Source organism: Acanthaster planci, linkage group LG06 (genome assembly GCF_054643075.1).
Source record: "Acanthaster planci isolate LZ-2023a linkage group LG06, COTS_SCS, whole genome shotgun sequence".
NCBI classification, from domain to species: Eukaryota; Metazoa; Echinodermata; class Asteroidea; order Valvatida; family Acanthasteridae; genus Acanthaster; species Acanthaster planci.
Genome location: NC_141782.1, coordinates 1,127,186 through 1,147,169, shown reverse-complemented (window position 1 = coordinate 1,147,169; position 19,984 = coordinate 1,127,186). Strand labels below are relative to the sequence as shown.

At 41.3% G+C, this 19,984-nt stretch overlaps 2 protein-coding genes across 9 annotated transcripts in view; one reads left to right on the top strand and one right to left on the bottom strand.

The window, feature by feature from the left end:
• Window positions 1-140: 140 nt before the first annotated feature.
• emc8 (ER membrane protein complex subunit 8) lies at window positions 141-3,964 on the bottom strand. Its single transcript, XM_022226748.2, has 5 exons — window positions 3,711-3,964; window positions 3,197-3,273; window positions 2,875-2,944; window positions 2,680-2,774; window positions 141-1,720 (listed from the first exon to the last, which is right to left on the bottom strand). The coding sequence occupies exons 1-5, from the start codon at window positions 3,912-3,914 to the stop codon at window positions 1,567-1,569; spliced, it is 600 nt and encodes a 199-aa protein (XP_022082440.1). The 5' UTR covers window positions 3,915-3,964; the 3' UTR covers window positions 141-1,566.
• Window positions 3,965-5,145: 1,181 nt separating this feature from the next.
• LOC110974840 (b(0,+)-type amino acid transporter 1-like) overlaps window positions 5,146-19,984 on the top strand; it is a 53,877-nt gene continuing 39,038 nt past the window's right edge. For 6 of the 8 annotated variants that reach the window (XM_022226742.2, XM_022226743.2, XM_087137567.1 and 3 more), the window contains exons 1-4: window positions 5,146-5,307; window positions 14,913-15,015; window positions 15,138-15,529; window positions 18,230-18,323. The gene's annotated coding sequence lies outside the window, so the exon portion shown is untranslated. Of the gene's footprint in view, window positions 5,308-14,912; window positions 15,016-15,137; window positions 15,530-15,602; window positions 18,324-19,984 lie in introns of those variants that run through there. The other 2 variants (XM_087137569.1, XM_087137570.1) reach the window with 2 other exon arrangements.

The window sequence follows — 19,984 nt, the reverse complement described above, 5'->3', positions numbered from 1 at the left end:
TGGGAAACTGTAATTATTGTCTTTCCGTCTACAGTTTGGATGAAACATTGCACTTAGCATTTTCCGGGGCGAAAGGCTACTTTTGATGGGAAGGGGGGGATAAGTATGATTTAATTTGGAATGTACTACAAGCGGTGTGCTTCGGGATTTAAGATGCTGGATTTATTTCCTCAGGCCTCTAAATCGTTGAGATGTTGACAATATTTCTTACTTGTCACATAGAATCATGCCTACTTTAGTGAATGATCAAGAGAGCAGTCTGCATCTCATTATGAACTCGACATAAGGGGTTGGTTCCAACTCGTAAATACAAAACCTTGAATCTGAATTTTATGTTGCAAGTCTGGTCGGAGCCAATTTGGATGATCATCAGGGTGGAGTTTATCTCCGGTTTCCTAGCCATGAAATGACTGAGAATATTTCTATTCCCCCCTGGATGGGATGCCAGTCCCTCGCAGGTTGCTTCCCCAGCTAATGCTGGTACCCATTTATACTCTTGGGTGGAGGGAGGCAGGCAGGGGTGAAGTGGCTTGCCAAGGGCCACAGCATACTGCCCGCAGCTGGATTCGAACCTCCAACCCTATGATCGGAAGCCACTGACCCTAACCACTTGGCCAAATGTTCCCCTCTCTAATTTTATATTGAGCTCAATTTAATTGTTTTTCCAGAAATGAACACCAAAAAAAATGGTAATGTAAATAACATGGATTTCAATTATAATTTTGAGGATGCCTCTTTTATTAACAGTTTGGGAATTTAATGAGTGTTGTATTTTCAGTGTTGTATTTGAGTCCATCACACGTCCTCCAGTCTCAAGCCAATTCATAAGCTATTCAAATGAGCTATGACAGAAGCATTCTTTTGTCATTCAACCCTGGAGAATTTTGCACCAAGCTATCCTAACACATACATCTATCCTAAAGTAGAGGTTTGCTACGAGGGAAACTGCTTATGCGGGCGTGATTTAAATTCCAATATTTGGTTCTACCCTTAGCAGAGGTAATTCAGGAACAGCAAAACCAAAGGAGTTGATTTAACTTCCAAGTGCACCACATGTTCTGGGATGATTGGATGTGGAAGATTGAGAAATTATCAGTACTTCCGTTGTGTAATAGGGTCAAAGTAAAAGAAACTAATTCTGTGAACAAATGTTGGACAATCATCACTGGAATTATACGGTGCCTGTCTTGGCTGATTGACGGTGTACGGCATTGTTACCCCTGATTAACTGGCCAATAATTATTCTGGGGAAGTTGTAACATCCCCTGCTGATGCAGGTGGGGGGGGGGTTAAATACTGTCCTGGCAGCAGTCTTCCAGTGGCAATCAGTCCTCATTAGTCAATTAAAGTACTCATTTGCTCTTGGGTGGAAAGAAGCAATTACAGTAATTGGCTTGCTTAGGGACATCAGCATCATTATGCCTCTGGTCAGGTTCCGGACCCACGCTCTTTATGTCTCCACCAGGAAAAAGGAGTCCGGTATCCTAACCACGAAACCCCACCACCCTGTGTATGATGTGTAAAACCTCTCTGGTTGGGGGTAAAATATTCCGAACAGCGTGGATGCTACGTGCAGGAATTGAGGTGGGCGTTGATTTCTGGATTCAGCCAGTCACTAGTGATATCGTCCAGATGATTGTCAAAGTCGACCAGGTCCTGGTAGGTCTTTTCCCTGAGGAGATCGGCGGCGATGGACAGGCAATCGTCAGAGAGCAGTGGACTGGAAAACAAGGATTCCAACTTATGGAATGAGATATTAGCACTTGCAATCATTGGTCTACCTGTAAAAATCTGGCTGTTCAAAGCTGCGCAAATGAGTGAAGCTGTGCACTGGTTCCAGATGGATTCATTGGAATGTGTGGAGGGAACCAGTCTAAACCACTTCCATCGTTCAAAAGAAAAAACAGTCTCTAACAAATCTACTATTGGTGGGGTGGTTAAACCGAGGATGCAGACTTCGCTGCTGTTGGCGTGTAAAAAGTTACTGGAATTTTATGATTGCTGTCACTTTTCAGTTTGTTTTTGCTGACTTACTTTTCAATGACAGACGTAATGCACAAATCACTGTAACAGCCAAGTTTGAAGTTTAGGAATCTATTTTTTCATTTCACATAATTTAAAATACATGAAGCAAATTATGTAAGGAAACTGACTAGGTGCTTACAAATGATTATAAAGATGAACAAAGATGAAGTACATTCTTTGTTCATCTTTCACGATAATTAATAATTGTCTGATTTTTCAACACTGAAAAACATCAATGGTATTTTACGCGGCTTGAGTGGGACCAACAGTGGCAGAAATTTCCTAGCAATAGTGACAACAGTGATGGTTCACAAACAATGAAATGAACATGGTATGGTCGTGTCGCTGCCAACAAAATGAACGCTTTTTCAAGATGTATTTTTGCGTTGGGGAGATGTTAATTATATATAACGGTTTTGCCCTTACCCAACGTATCCAACATCTGCACTAGTAAGCAGGAGGTCGTGGGTTCGAGTCCCACCCGAGTAAGCTTGTGAGGTTTTTTTGCAAGCTCTCGGACAAGCACTGAGCATACAGTGCTTATTAATATACGTTGGGTAAGGGCAAAACCGTTATATATCAAATGAACGCTCTCCACCAACATGGCTCTTTTCAACCGATGAGGGGGTACTTTAGCTCAAGGGGGACACTCACCTATTGGTTGATTTAGGCTTCCATTTGCTATCTTGCACTGTGTATTGTTTAAGTATGCACTGATCACAGTCTATGAGCATCTTGGTGTTATCGATCTAAACAGAAATCAGAGTTCATTTCAACAACTTCCTTTTCATTTGTAACACTTTTGAAAGGATGAATTATCCATTTTTAAAGAAGATGCAGAGTACTTACCATGAATAAACAGGCTTCATTGCAGTTGTCATATATTTTATCGGCAATCTTCAATGCAATTGGACTTGGACTAGAAAAATCAATTGAAATAGTGGTAATGCACTTGACTAAAACTGACACAAAACACAAATTTTTAATTAATTCCCTAGGTTTGAACTAATGCAAAATTGTAGTAAGACGCTTGTACAAGAAGACTTTTTGAAAAAATCTAGGTCAAGCTTAGGGCACTCAAAAACAATCATTTTAATTATTTTGAGGAGACAAAAAGTGGAAAACACAGACTCTAAACTTGAACATCCCATCAACAGTAAACAATACTTACTTGGAGTCCTTCAGATGCTCATTTGCATGATAATAGCCAGCAATAATTAAACCGTTCGCTTGGCAGTAGGAATCAATCTGGGAAAACAAATTGCAGACATGACAGAAAAGTGTCACTGGACAATGCCGGGCACAGAGCACAACTGCATTATGCCTCTCACCAGCTCTCACAGTTGCCATATCTAAACTGCTGCCCAAGTTTTGGAAGAGCCCATTGGTACATGTAGTATCTTATCGCTCAGTCCGTGTATTAGAAATGTCAGTGTATGTCTCGACATGGAACAGCTGTCGAAACGATGAGGGGTCAAGTGACGTAATGTTCAACCTACCTTATTTTAAAGATGGCAACTATGAGAGCAAGCCCGTGAGATTGGATTTCGGTACTCTATAGCCAGAAACAGGGGAACTCTGTTTGGACTTCACTCTGAAAACAGACCTTAGTAAATGGCTGCCGATTTCATCGAAAACGGGTATGCCTTCTGTGTCGAAAATAGACGGTAACTTCGTATACTCACCTGAAAAAAAGCCACCTCCAAAACTGGAGCTAATCCAAGCGTTAAATGGCACATGGGCACACAATCTACAAATCTGAGGATTTTGTTTTCTTTGAGTTTCCTCTTCTCTGCAAGTAACACCCCATTTAACGCTGCATGTGGGTATTTCGCAGCATGCATAATCAATTTACAGTACGCACGATTCGATAAAGTTGTCTCTGCCATTTTCCTGCAGGCTCATTCACGGCCGGTTCCTGGCAATGGAGGGCGCTATCACCAAAACCCGCGTCCTTCAAGCTTCTCCAATACAAAGAAAAAAGAAATTTTTAACAGCTGAGCGGGTCAAATGATGCATAGCTAAAATCACGACCTCTTCACAAGTTTCCAACGAAAAATGTCGCTCGTCTGATTGAAATGAAACGTGCGGGGAGTGAGGGTTCGGGTTTCGGAAAAAGGTTGCAATTTCGCAAAAATTTAAATTGATTAACACATAAACAAAAATCATTACAAACAAACACCCCCATACCCTCTTCCCCCCCAAAGAGGACGAGAAATAATTTATCCCCCTCGTCCTGTTTGACGTGCCCACAGTCAGCTTATTTTAAAAGCAAACAAACAAACAAACCAGCAAAGCAATAATTTTATTGTCAATAATTTTGATATCAATTTCATTTAAAATAAACAAGGAAAACAGTTGTACACACGATAATCTCGACAACTCTTCAATCAATAATTACACTCAGAACTGCCCTATCTTTTCCGACCAACATGTTTGAGTTTTCATATTTCAACATGATCGTTTTTCCTGTACCTCTAGACCTGAAAATAAATAGCCACTAACGTAATTGGCGGGGTAGCTTCAAATGCACAGTATAAAGAATGAAAGTTGTCCATGGCGCCACTATCGTATAGTAGTCTAAAAATGGGCCGTGACGGTGGTCGAGGAGCCCTGGTGCATGTGGGTGAAAACTCCGACAGCTCGGGGTCTGAAACAGCCGCAGGTAGTTTAAGTCGTAACACCGTACGCTGTCAAAAGTAGCTGGTGGTTTAATTAGTGGACAGGTCTAAAAGTAAGTGATGGCTGGGGCGGATCCAGGAATTCTTTCGGGGGGATGGGTCAGGCCAGAGAATTTTTTATGACTCATTTTTGCGTACAAGCGGAAACGAATGACACATTGTTTACAACAGTATTGGTGTACTGCGAGATGCTATCCTGTTTTAAAATTTACTTTGGTTATTTTTTATATATATATTTTTGCCTCAGAGCGGGGGGGGGTCCTGGATCGGCACCTCGGTGGGTTCGCAAGAAGTGTCCAATTTTTATACGACTTACGAGTATCAACTTGCAGCACCACCGTGACCTCCTAACTCCGCACGTTCGTGTTCTCGTCTAGAGAAGTGAGCCCTCTAACGACAACTATTTACGGCATGTTTAACCGGCCTTTGGTCGCGGGCTTTTGTAGGTAAACGGCGCGGTGTCTAGCTAGCTAGCTGCAAGCGTAGACCTACAATTTTTCAGATTAACGCGCCAGGCATACATGTAGGTCTTTCAGGAAATCGAACATCTGGGGAGTGTTCGTACTCGTAAACCTTCGTTCAACTCAAGTCTGTTGATCTCGTAAGTATATATTTCTTGTGTGCTGCAGATTGAATCCTGATGATCGAAAATTAAAGTGTAAGTTGGCAGAATGGTTGATATCGAAACAGACGTGTTTTTTTCTACCTCCATTAAAAAGTAGGCGTGGGCCTAGGCCTATAAACTGAAGCCTATAAACTGTTCTGGTGGAGTTCACCAGTCATCCACTTGCTTGATGATTGATCCTGAAATCAACAAGCCTAGCAATAAATGAAATTAAAAGGCCTTTGTATTGAGCGCGCTAGCGGAGAGGAAGGAATGACTTCAGCATCAAATTCAGAGCATCCTGACTCCAGATTGTTGCCGATGTTGGTTGTGTATAAAGTCTGTTCATGGGTTAGTCAGTGTCACTTTTCATACTATTTTCTAAGAAATCAAAAGAACAGTTTTCAGTCCCAGATTCATATCATAGGGTCTATCAACATTTATATCATGGCTGACCTTCACTGAAATCCTAACTCAAAAATTGGAGACAGGTCGCAGCATTTCTGATTGGTTCAAAGTGGTGGACGGAGTTTCTGATCTCGTTTATGAAAATGTTAAACTAACATTTAACAGGAAATACAGGGATGAGAAACTAGATTGTGAGTATTCTGCCCTACTCTTGTGCCAATCTGCCATTGCTTGTTTTAATTATGGAGGTAGCTCCACGTTTTAATGTATTGTACCCCCCCACACACATCGGCCCTCCCCTTTAATAGGTGACACTTTTCAAGGAAACTTGAAAAATAAATAATGCAAAAACAAATAATTATACAGGAACAACTTAGGGCTGAGTCAATGTGAATAATTCCCTGTTCAAATATCCGACCTTCAATTTGATTGAATATCGAAATATTCAGTTGTACCAACCAGCAGATTGTTGATGAACAAACCATGTACAAAATCAGTTGCAGTAACACACACAAGTGTACATGTACATGTACATTATGATCAGTACAATAGCTTCTCACATCTAGGAGTATCTCCAGCCACGATTTAGGAAGATTGAACAGATAGACAAGACTTCTTGCCCCGTTGAACATTTCTATTCTTTTAAATTGTTTAATGAATAATTTACTTTTTACATTGTTGTAAGATTTCTGACGCTTTTCACTTGAGTCTGGTTGAAACAAGCCTCCAAAGTGCAATTTTTGTTATTAAAAACAAAAGGGAATTTTCCCTTCCTTTTCATGAATTTTTCATTCACATATTCAAATTTCAAACATAATATTCAAGTATTCAAATTTGAAAAATAATATTCAAATATTTGACAATTGATCGAGTATTTGGTTATGCAGATATTTGGCACAGCCCTAGAACAACTGAAGAGATAATGAAGCATACCCGGATATCCCACTTTTTGCAGCTTGATTACCATTAGTTTTGAATGCTTGGGAGAAAATAAATATGCAACAAAGTCAGGCCCGAGGAAATGAAGATGTTTTACATGTATACGGTACAGTAATGATAGTAAACTTGTCCTTTGAAAATCATTGCGAGCCGACAGCCAATTGCCCCTCCAAAGGCCCGGCTGACTAGAAATTCACTGTACACATTTGACTATTTGTTCCAATTTCAGGGTCAAATAATCAATAAGTTTGTTCTGACTCGGCCGTATTCAATAAGAAATCAGTCGACTGGATTTTATGAACTTTGAAAGGGCATCAGACCCCAAAGGGAGCAAGAACATTGGTTGGCCTTCTGTGATCCAGCTTGCAAAGCCTCCTGTGTAGTTTTGAAAGGCAAATCAGTTCTTTGGAAATATCACTGCTTTCAGTAAGCAAGTCTGGTATCAAGATCTTAGTTGCTGTATGGAAATTTATACATGTCCATTCTAACTACGTGTGTACTGATTAGAAATAAATATTGAAGTGTTTGATTTAAAGTGATTAGATACTGAAATAGTCAAATGTATGGTACAGCTAGCTGTGTTACTGATCACGGCATAGTCACTAACCAGCCCTGTTTCAGATTGACCCAAACAAACTTTCTTGGGCATCTTCACCGCCTGCTGTGGTCAGTTCAAGTTGATAGACCCTACCACTGGTACCTATGCCAGACGGCCTACTAATGAATCGTCTCCTGTAATTAGTCAGAGCAAATTTGCAAGGTCTCCCAAGAATTCTTGTTATCCGAGACTCATGAATCCAACCAGGAAGCTGGGCCATCTGGCTTTACTAAAAAAACACCACAATCCTAGAGGGAGATTTTAAGCGAAAGAATGGGGGGGAGTCTCGTTTGTTGACTTCTGTGTCTCCTAGTGTCATGGTCGTTACTCATTTGTGGAGGTTAGACAAAAATTCTGTTCATTTGGTAGGATTACAGAATTTTTATGTTTACAGAAAACTGAATTCCCCTTCTCCGATTTGGAATTGAAATTTGTCATTAAGTTGGATACTATATATGTGCTGCTGTTCTTATCCAATGGAAGTGTGCTTTCCAAGTGACTTCTTCCACAGAAGTGTTTAACTTCTGAAGAGGAGGCTCCACTCCCGGAGCATTCTGTCCCTTTAGAGCAAGAACAGTTCCACTCGTGTTAAATTGTGTAATTATAAATTTATTCTGTCAGATCACTCTTAGATGGTTGGCTCAGAAGTCAAATTTTTTTTACTGAATTATTTTTAACTTCTAAACAGAAGTCGAAACGAAGGAAAAGGAACAAGAAAGGAATAGCGTGCCCAGTAATCTAGGTCCAAGTGGCCATGGCCTAATTTGAAGAATCTGGAATCATTTCTTCTGGCTCAATAAGAGGACAGAATCGATCGCCACGGCAAGGGTGGGGGGGGGAATAAATCCCACTGAGCTAGGTTAGATTACGAGAGCGTGTGCTACCATCTGGTCAAGCACGTTAATTCCATTACTGGAGTAGCCATGGCCCTCTAACCTCTTGAACTTGAGAGTTGTTTGCCTGTCTTGGAGTTTTCTGGTAGCGTAATTTGAAACATAAAGCACAAGCGTTTGTTCGAAACATTGTAGGGTTGGGTTCACTGAAGTTTGGCCTGTCCGTGCCCCATGGTTGGAGCACTGTTTTTGTGTGCTAGAACTACGATAGGTGTTTGCTCAATCTGGATTGTAAATACTCAAGCATTCAAGCACCTGTTACAGGTAAGTATCGCCGGGCAAAGCCTTCTCCTTTGCTGACAAAGTCACTTCAAATTCTCAATTGTGAGTGGACTGTACATGTACGTGGTTCATGCCTCCGTTGAATGTTGGCTGAAGTGTCGCACTGTACGTGTGAAAATCCAAGTGCTGGGTTAAGGTCGTGAGCATTCTACCGGGGTATTGGTGATTTTTGCCATTTACAAAGCATTGTCAGAATCGTTGTTACTTAAGCTTAGAATGTTCTAGGTCATGGTATGCTCATTGAAGGATCAACCAGTTTTTATTGTGTGTCTTTAGGCGAAAGAACTGAAAGCAAGAGTTCAGACTGTGTAGTCACGTTTTCAGTTACGTTATGCATTTGAAACAATTTTCTGTGAAAAACCCTTTAAAGGGATGTTGTTTTGTACTGGTGGTTGACATTACGCGGGGATACAATTTTTTTTAGCCATTTTTCTCCTAACTGCTTGTTAGGGGGAGGGTGTAGCACAAAAGGCCTCCCCTATGTACATGTAAGTACATCTATCCTCGTGGCACAAAAGCTCTCAGCGTGCGTTGTGTCAAATGCGCATATATACTGTACTTGCGCGCCTCATGGCGCGCCTGTGCCGTGAATACCAGAAAAAGCCCTCTTTGTTCCACTCAGAGCGGATGTCCAGCTACGTGTACTCCAAGTAACAAGGATTCTTACAAGTTGCCTTTTTCAAAATTTTTAAGCATCCGACCATGTCCAAATATCAAAAAGGCAATTTGTCAAGTCCTAGGCTGTATCTGAATCTCTTGTCTAGAGCTAGGTCTACGTCTTCGCTCCATTGGAAATGCGTGGAGACGCGTAGACAATAGACCTAGCCGTAGCTCTGGAAGCCCATGTCGGACACAGCCCTAGTCACTCAGACTACTGCCCAAGTTACTCCCAAATCCTAAACCTGGTTTTGTTTGGATACCTGTACAAAAATCAGTTTTGCATGATGAGCGATGGGCACCTTGTTTGCCACATGGAGGCAGCAGATGTTGGCAGAGATATGGAACATTTTCTGTCAAACATAAAGATATCTGTAGATACTGAGAAACTGGATAATTAAACCAAAGTTGTTAATTGTAGTGAGGCCAAAAAGGAGGAAAAATTGTTCTGCTTTCACTGACACGGCATCTTCCAACAGGGAAAGTAGACCTTTGAAGGAAATATTCAGGGGGGCTCCTTTCTACACATGTAGTTGTGTAGTGTGCAGCTGAAGAAAAAATAGCACGAGAAGTTGGGTGGCATTTAAAAACAAAAATGAGCAACGCTTTTCTTTTATTTCCAATTTCACATTTTTCAAACCCCCCCCCAAAAAAACCCATTGGGTCAGACCATCACAATATAGAGTACATGTACATCTATGTCGGGAAACTGAAAGCGTTATTTTTTTTGGGGGGGCCTTATTCCAACACCTGCCTGCAAGGAATAGCAGATTTCTTGCTGCCCTTGCAAGATTCAATATAGTGCCATAAAGACGTCCACAGTACACTGTACATCGCACGTGTTTTCATTTGGTGTCTCACTACCCACAGTAATGCACAATAGGCCCTGCTTGATCTCATTATATTTTTCGTGCCTGAGGCAGTTGGAGAGATTGGGCTGTACAGTTGTAATGCATGCCTGTAGATAAATTGACCTATTTTTTTTTGAGAAATTGGCGGGAAATCTGTGGAGCGGCAGTATGAGTTTGTATTTTTTTTCCAGGTTAGGGTTTACAACATACCGGTACATGTTTGCTCATGAAATCAGTCAATTTGCTAACTGGAGCGTAAAATTTCTCCAGCGTGATTTTTCTGTGCATCTGTTCCTTGCTCTATGTTCTGTGCTAGTGTTGTCAATTCGCTGAGAGCAACCATGGATCAAAGAAGAGAGAGTGCCTGTGAGAATGATTGTTGACTAGTGCTGTTCAATATGGCTTGCTGAATATTGCCTGCCAAAGAAATGATTGCTCACTATATTGCCTGTTCAATATGGCTTACTGAATATTGCCTGCCAAAGAATGATTGTTGACTATATTGCCTGTTCAATATGGCTTGCTGAATATTGCCTGCCAAAGAAATGGTTGCTCACTATATTGCCTGTTCAATATGGCTCACTGAATATTGCCTGCCAATGAATGATTGTTGACTATATTGCCTGTTCAATATGGCTTGCTGAATATTGCCTGCCAAAGAATGATTGTTGACTATATTGCCTGTTCAATATGGCTCACTGAATATTGCCTGCCAAAGAAATGATTGTCGACTATATTGCCTGTTCAATATGGCTTGCTGAATATTGCCTGCCAAAGAATGATTGTTGACTAGTGCTGTTCAATATGGCTCACTGAATATTGCCTGCCAAAGAATGATTGTTGACTAGTGCTGTTCAATATGGCTTGCTGAATATTGCCTGCCAAAGAATGATTGTTGACAAGTGCTGTTCAATATGGCTTGCTGAATGTGGACTGCACCTCACTGCCAGGCCATTCTTTATAAATTGATAAAACATGAGTGAGTTCCTGCTATTCATCTCTGTCACTGTGAATTCATTGACCCTTCATCTGTGAAACAGCTTGGATATTTTCAGCAGTGGGGGAGGGGGAATACTGCACGTATAAAAATTATTGATCTGCTTGGAAAATGAAAAACGTGTTATTCATAATCTGCTACTTTCCCTTTGTAGCTAAATACTTCTATGCAGGCAGCAGCGTCAAAAACATATTACTGATGTCATTTGGAACAGGAAATCGATACACTTAAAAAAACATATAAGCCCATACCAGGTACTGAAGGTGAATGTACATATTATGTGCATTGTCAGGAACTTGTTGTTGACAAAATGAAATTCCAAGCCAAACAAAATGGAATTTATGACACGCTTGCTCTTGCACGAGAAACAGTTGCTGTTAAGCAGCACACCAAGCTTTTCCCGTATAAAGCGGTTCAACCAAAGCTACAGTGAAATCATGGCAGGAAAACTGAAAGATCTACAGAGTAACAGAGACCAAAGCATCACTGGGGGCTCTTTGAAAACTAGCGTTTGAGTGGTTGAAAGGGAAATTGACTGACAAGGGACTTTGCAAATATTTGCTAGGAAGCCTTCGCAGTCTGTGGATAGTGTTTACATCAATGAGTTTGAAGTTTGACAGTTAGTTGGCTGAGTTTGGATTGAGAAATATTATGAGCAGAGTCCCATAACAGTAATGCATACAGTACTGTGCCATTGAAGCCCATTTCAAGGTTAAGAGAAGAGAATGTTGCTAGCTGCTTACTGATTTTCCTGTTGCTGTTGCGTATTCCTTGTGTGTTCAGTTTGGAAAAACTTAAGGGGAAATAGTAATTTACATTGTGATATTGACATCAACTTGAATTAGTGAACAGAACTGAACAGAATCCAACTGCAATGTGGACATCAAGAGACTCTTTGTCGGTCTTGACAATTCATCAAAAGTCACAAAGTGCCCACTGTTATATCTTGTTGGTTGTAGCATTTAGGGAGGATTCGTCGAGGGAAGGTTCTGTCATGGTATCAGAAAAGTTCGATATTATCGGCACCCCTGTCACGCCTGTCCCCTTTCTGCCTCTGAAAACGAACCCTGATCCCAGCCCGGCGGGAAACACAACACCCCCGCATCCTCTTCCACCACCCTCGGGGTTGTCTTGGAAATCCTGTCCACCGAAAGCTCTGGTGGAGGGGCACACGGATCTCACCAATTAAGACCGTGTCTCCTGTCCGTTTCCAGAATTGAAAACAGACCTGGAGAGGGAGACAGAGAGACAAAGAAAGCACACACCCCCACGCAGGGAAAACAAACCCCTCCACTCCCAAGGGTACCCATCCCGATGTACAGGTACCGTACACCGGGAGAATGGATTTTTTGAGATGACCGTGTAGTTTATTCCAAGCGGCGAATTAATTCCGCTTCCGGCAGCTTGCGTCAATGATAATACTTCTCCTCTCATTGTGGGGCTGCGATTGATTCAGTCATCGACCAATCAATGGGGTAGCCTAAAGCCAGAGCGTTTCTTACAGGTTGTCTGTCTTACAGTCCGATCCGAACATCGGCGCTTGTTCTATTTTTCCTCTGTTTGATTAACAACGATTTTGTTTCTTCAGTCCATTTACCCCAGAGGTACGCCGTAATTGAACATGCCTGTGATGGGGTATAACATTCTAATGCCCGTTACAGAATTAGGTACTCTGGATATACATGCGTACATGGAACTAATGGTTAAATTGTTCGTTCTTGTTGCTAGAAATGTTGCTGCAATCGGATGCAAAAGCTTTATCTTTCGAGCCACTATTTACATGTGAGAATAAAATCGGATCAATTTGGTCACGGCAAAGTCCGGGTTTTTTTTGCACACTACATGTACGTGTACATATCCCATTTTTGACGGACATTTTACCAGCAAATGTATTCATGGATCTTAAATGTTTTCCATTCTGCTGTTGGATATCTTGATGGAGAATACCTGCAAGATATTTTACATCCATAGCTGGTCTTCGTGATGTGTTGTGTAATTGAGGAAAACATGGCATGATGTGTAGAGCAAAAAAGAGCACCTTGTCGAGGACTTACCTCGAGCATCAGTGTTGAACTCTAAATCAGAGTGTGGTCTTCATCCTTCATCCACCAGTGTGAAAATTTTGCCGAATGCAATTGAGGAGGAAACAAAGATTTCACGCATTAAGCCCACGTACTGTACTAGAGTACTTTTTTCTAGCAGCTAGAGGGAGATTTTTTCAACATCAGAGTTTGAATAAGTCTTGCTGAGTGCAGGCAGGATGTGCCTTTTATTTCAGTGAAATATGTGTAATTTGAAATTATTTCAGTTAAACTGCTAAAAATGTCTTTGGTTGGTTTCACAATGTCTTATTGAAGAATTAATTACTAAAGATTTATACTTCAAAAGTTCAGGAATTTTCTTGTGGACGCTTGAAAGAAAGATAGGCCTTATACATTTTAGGTATCTCATTTTAGGTTGGATGTGGTGGGGGGATTGGGTGCACGCCCCCCCCAAAAAGGAGCCACAACAAGGGTGATTTTTTGGGGGAGGCTGTGTCGTATCCTTTTTCTTCCAAAGTGTGAAAAGCCTCAGAGTGTAGCTTTCTTTTACTCAAAAGCAAATCTGCCGACCATCCAAATATTTGGCTCAAGCCCCGCCTTTGATATTGTGCAATCCATGCAGTAGGATTTTTCATTCATGAACATGATTTGAATTTCGAATTTGTATTCATTTGTGGTACCGGTAAATGGGATTTTGGTTATGTTGTCACAGTTTTTGACTCTGTAGTATCACTAAAAATGAAGTCCAGGTTTGACCAATTGAAGATTTACAACACTTGCAGAAAGTACAGTATACACCTGTCAAAATTCCTAGGACAAATTAAATGCAGTGTGGTTTTTATATTCATGAATATGCAATAAGCAAGTGCAGCCATTGGTTGATGATAATGTTAACCCCAACCGCCAAGCATATTGTTTGGCTTACAGTACTCAGTACTACAAAATACTGAATCATAGTCTTGAGCCTGAAGCACCTAGCGCTACAGATTACTACTTCTGGCTAGGTTACTTCCATTGTTACTTGTACAGAGAACAATAAAGTCATGGTCTTATCTATTATATTTTATGGCCTCAGAGAATCATAAGGTCATGTCCTTTTACAAGCAACAGCGCTGATTACTACATTTTACCACAAGTAGTAATTTGTAGTATGGCACTGTGGCAACGCATTATGGAGGAAAAAAGGGTGATCGGGCGGCCAACGCCAATACATTACCTCCATGGAAAAAGAAAGGAATGAAGGGGAAATAAAAGAGACCCCCCTGGCTAACCACGAGACTGTACTTGATCTGGGCTCTTGGATTACATCCATGCTGGGCCAGACTCACAACGAAATAAGCCCCAACCCGCAAATTAAATGTTGCCACAGCTCGGCATGTTATTTCTGATGGTCCAGTAAAGTGTTTGCTTTGTGTAGCACATGAGGCGGTGACCGGAAAATCCTTTTTTTTTTTAAATTTCAAAGCTGTCCCGGGGAGTTATACTTATAGTGCACGAGAGCTTAATGTTCAACTCGGTCGTCGGATTTTCTTTTAATGCTGATTAGGTCTTGTGTTATTATGAATTGCATTTATATCGCAATTTATCCTGTGCGAATTTGGAAGCTGGGGAAACACAGTGTGTAGAGATGCTGAAATTGCAGTTGTAATCTCAGAATGCGTCTCAGCGAGTCCAATTACGTAGAAATTTCTTGTTGGTGAGCGTGGGTGCTTCAGATGATTGCCGCCAAAACTGCGCAACCGGAACCAGACGATAATCTTATTTTTCAGCAGCATGAGCTGCTTACATGTAGATATCTGTTATCGCTCGCCGATGTGACAACAGTCACCCAGTGACGTATTCAGTTGACCCCACTTCAGCATGCTGCAGCCTGCAGGGTCCCATGCATTGTTCTGATATATGTATCCCTTGCCTTTTCTCTCTTGCTTTTCACAGGGTCAGGTGTACTTCCACCTTGTGTGACAAAAAAAGGTGGCTGTGTTCCAAAGACAGCCGCTGTTTTCTCAAGGAGTTAAAGCCACGTACGTGTGGCAAACAGGTAAGATGGATTAGTATTTTTTGCTTTAAAGTGTATGGATTTAGGGATCTTAGTTGGAATCTCTCTCTCTCTCTCTGTGGATTTTTAAACAGCAGCTATTTCTTTGACTGGTGTACGTGTAGACTGTAGGTGCAGCTCTGGTGTCACTCTGTGACTGTCCGCATTGCCGTCGTGGCCTTTTAGAATGAGCCGTCGGCGGGACCCTACGCTAATAGACGAGGGGGTTTATGTTGGCTGGAAACCAGGACGGTTGAGCTTTTGCGAGGTTTGACTTGACTTTAATGTCAGTACTAGCACCGTTGCCATCCCCCTGTCGCCGGGAGCCGTTGAGGACCAGCTCTTCAGGCAGAACAATTGACGTCTCCCCTACCACCGTGCTATTTGCAAGTGGAGCTCTTGCTACAAGCCAAGAACTCACCCGGGCAGGATTAACCGGTGCCCTGACACCGACTTCTCAAAGTTGCTGTTATCCGATTCCCCCATAACTCATAAACACTGTCTTGGGGAGACACATGTAAGTTGTCAGATTAGACACACTTTGGTACCTTAAGGTGAGAGGTACTTTTTGAATCTACATTTCTTTTTATAAAAAAAATAAAACATGAGCAGCGATAATTTGCATTTCTTCCACAGGCATGCACAGTGTATGCACCATTGTACCATGTGTTTGGTTAATTTGCATGTTCCTTTCAGTAGACAGTTCAGTTTTACTCCAGTGCACCCCTCACGAATCCCCCTTGCATGCTTGGTAGAAGGCCTCGAAAAATGTCAAAAATACCGTTTGCGATCATCGCCGGCGCCGATCAGTGATTATTTTATTCTTCATACTAACATGCATGAGTTGATGTGGTATGCTCTAATGACCGTACATGCAAACCACGCATTCATGTAGTCTTGCATGTGTGTTGGTATGAACTTGTTAAAACTGCATATTAATGTGGCCCAGTGTCCTGCCATTACCTTGCCTTTTAACACCATCTTAAAATAAAAATGTATACATTTGCAGCACTTGTTTTCGTTTGTGAGAATTAATTATGCTTCATAGGTTTATTTTTGGGGGTCGTTTATGATTAGGATACAATTTCATTGTCAGAAAGAATTGACTGATGAAATGACAGGGGATCCTGATTCAGGATTTCATTGCTGGCTAGTGTAATTGGAGGAGGCTGGTACCAGACTGTCAATACGGGGCGAGTTCGCGCGTGAACTATATTTCAACCAGTAGTTAAGTGCTTTTAACAGTGCCCATGTGCAGTTCAGTTACACTTGAATGACCCTACTTGTAGTTGGTCAATTGTTTAAAATTCCATCGTTACTCACATTTCACCATTGGCTGCGATTCTCGCAGCGCACATGGTCACTGAAATCTGGTACAGTTATTTTCATGAGAATGGTTCCCTCTGTAATGAAAAATGAAATTGGCTTATGGTAACCAGCAGTGCGACCATACCCCTGAGCCTGGCCTCAAATGGGCGACTAAATAGCTGAACTGTCCATTGTTCGGGTGGTGTTAGTCGAAGCATAGTTAACTGTAGTTGTCGCTCCAACTTGCCCATGGCAACATTTGCTGCGATCAAGTGCAAAAAATTGTGGCTGTGTTAGATGTATGACTATTTGTCAACAACTGGTCGATGTTTACTCGGTACCCATGATGTATTTTATACCCAAGGAAAATTGACCAATGACTGACAAGCAATTGGTGATCCACCTTGCGTTATATTTTTTAGCAGTGCATTTCCGGGGGACCTGTGAACCTGACCAGTCTGTAACCAGTTTGCAATTGTTTGCCTGATCTCAAAGTCCTCTGATTTTCTTACAGCTAGACCAACCCTGGCAACCATTGTCATACAATCTTTCTCTTTTCTGTCCTTGCCTTTTTTAATGGGTCATGTTGCTTGTTTTGTGGCTTGGGCTGTGGTAAGCATTCACACAAAAGAAACCAGAAAATTTATAGAGAGACCCAGTCACTCAGTGTACTGCTTGGGTTGACTTTGTGAAGTACTGAAATGCAGACATTTGATAAGGCCCCCGAATTCAAATCAAACCTGCAAACTCCTTTAGAACGCTTCACTGATACAAATTACTAAAGACAAATGACCTCAAGGTGTTAATTTATGTCTTCCTCTGTAAAGATTATCCTACCCATGCTGACTAAAAGACTTTCAAATTAAGATATTTATGAGCCTGGTGCATTCTGGTTAATACTTTTTCCCTTTTTTTAACGGAAGTGCCGAAGTGAAATCTCAATAAAGTTTCATGTAAAATGATCAGTTTCCTTAGAAGCCTGGTGTCCAATGCAAGCCCCTCTGTTGATCAGTGATCAAGACAGGTCCACTGGGCATGATCAGCAAGAAGAAAAGCGAAGGAAAAAGAAGACAAAACATAAAGGAAAAAACAAGATCTTTTCCGAAACCCTAACCCCCTTAAGACTGTGTGTAAAATCATATTGAAATTGGAGGATTTGGGACTGAGGCGGGACTTTAAATTTGCTACTTTTGACAGTTTCTTACTTGATTCTTGGATTGCCCAATTGCTTGTTAGTGCACGTTTAATTTCCTGTTCATGGGGTATGTACTCATTAATTGAAGAAATGCCTGTTATACATTTTTATAGATGTTTGGTTTGCAAATCTTGTCATTTTCCTTGCTGCTAGGTAAAATGGCATGTTTATGAATGAGCTTGCTTGAATATACACGTAGTTGTAGAATGTGCGTTCTGGGCAGATTTAAAACCCAGTGACGGTCCTTTATTGAGTTTGGAAGTCAGCTGTTGTTGCAGTCAGTTTATGTAACTGTCTGAACGGCTTCATGTCATAGTTGAGTGGTGTTGATGAGGCTTGACCGATACCAATGGTCAAGTTTGCTTTGAGCATACTCATACACGTAAACTCGATGGGTACAGTTCGCATCAGAGGTACAGTGAAAAGCACTAAGATAATGAGACAGGACTTTGGTCTTTTCTGCCCTGGTTGAAACCGCCCTCCTATCTGCTCAGAAAAAAAGCAAACAGGGCAATTGGGTGATAAAGGTGATGTGTAAGCAGTTTAGTGTTTGTGTACCATCCCACACCTGTAGGGCCGTTTACAGTCAAGTGGGGCCTTTCGTAAATTTTACACCTCTGTTCTTTGCTTCTGCCCTTACATGTGGATGCATTCGCTTAGAAGGCTTCTGTTTTCATGACCCATGTGTACGGTACTTTTTGTTTTTGATTCCAGTCAAAGGATTTTTGGTGGCATTTGGACTTGGGAAGTGATTTTCAAATCTCTTGGCGGCTTCTGCCCAGACAGAAACAACATATTTTCACCAACGGTGAGTACGGTAAACAGAACAAAAGAACCTTCAAACTGTGCCGTTTTTTTTCTCAATCTCTCAACTAAATTGTTTAATTCTTGGATTATTCCAGAGAAATGTGGATTTCATGACTTTCGACTCGCACATTCCCTGGATTTTTCTTTCTTCCCAAAAGACTGGCTGTGACCGCCAGTAGCTCTTTGTGGATTTTTTCAATAGAGACTTAAACTGGGGTTCTGTTGTCAAGGAGACCCATTTACAGGTTGACACAATGCTAGATTTTCATTGTGCCCCTGAACGACAATGAGGCGTGTTTAGAGGACCCCAGAGGAAAAAAAAAATCAACTTTGTCAATGAGACCAACACTGAATCGAAGCAGGACCTGAAAGCGAGCGAGTACAAACTATACTGAACATACCAACCACATTTTGGCAGGAATGCTTACAGGTAGCTGACACAGTCGAGTCGAGTTCAAGACACAATTCACTAAAAGCACAGAACGATCACTTCTTACAGTTGCAAACTTTTTTTCTGCTCAGAAGTATGTTTGCCCCAGATAACATGAAATGCTCTTGGCCGTTTTGGTCAGATGTCACCTCCAATCCATTGTTCTCTTGTTTGGATTTGATAAAGGCATTAAAGTAACTATTTGTTGCAAAAGCAAATACAGGTTTATGGCATTATGTTCAAAATTTGAGGGGAAAAAAAGCACTTGTGGTGGTAGGTACCTGCACATTTTAGTTGGTTGCTTTGTAATGACGATGTCTATCAGGCCGAGGATAATGCAGTAAAAAGTTTTTTATGTTACCCGAGTGGCTGAATTTCTCTGAAAAAATTGAAATGGGAAAAAAAAGAGAATGAGTCTTTGCGCGATTGTAAGGATTCTGGTGGTCTGAGCTGTCAACTTCCTAAGAATGTTTGATTGACCTAGGATTTGAAAAAAGGAAAAAAAATTAAAACTGAGCTTTACTTGCTTCATTTTCTTGATTTTTCCCCCGTACTTTTAAAGTATATATATCTCGTCAATTAGTGTCGCATATTTTTACTCTAAACAAGATTTTTGGGTTGAAATCCCCAACAGACTTTGTGCACTTATATGGAAGTGGGCACCACCAACTTGTACGTGCTTTTACTACGGTGTGTACCTTGAAAGGGTTGGTACAAACTTCAATTTACTTGAGAAACTCAACAGAATGTTTCCTTAGAAACAGTGATGAGGAGGTGGGTGGGTGGAGCTTGGAGTAGAGGAGGAGTTGTTGGTCCTAAGGGGCATTTGCTTTTCCCATCATGGCTCATACATGTACATATCCTGTGGAACATAGCAAACATACGGGGGGGGGGATCAGATATGGCAATTTGCCAAGCCCGCCATTGCAGGATGCCGCAAACGTGACCACGATAATCGGAAATTATTTACAAATTTCTTGTCAAGGCTCAGCAAAAACTTGAATCCCCTCCAAAAATGTGCTATATCTATTGTACCGGTATCTTTCTGGAATATGAATCTTTGTAAACGCAGAAAAAAAATAGTTTGGGTGGTGGACTTAGTAGCCAAAATTTCCTTTAATGCAGCCAGTACATGTTCCTAGCCTCAGGCCAGCATTCTGATAATTATTTCTTGGTGGAATTCTTTGTGGCGTACCTTTCACGTTCAAGGTCTGTCATTGAGCAAATACTCC

Excerpts from the sequence above, each read along its gene's own strand:
- emc8 (XM_022226748.2), bottom strand. The coding sequence starts at position 3,914 with ATGGCAGAGACAACTTTATCGAATCGTGCGTACTGTAAATTGATTATG. Across the intron at positions 3,274-3,710 it reads TGGAGGTGGCTTTTTTTCAG|ATTGATTCCTACTGCCAAGC; the intron begins GTGAGTATACGA and ends TTGTTTTCCCAG. Across the intron at positions 1,721-2,679 it reads AAGCCTAAATCAACCAATAG|TCCACTGCTCTCTGACGATT; the intron begins GTGAGTGTCCCC and ends CTTGTTTTCCAG.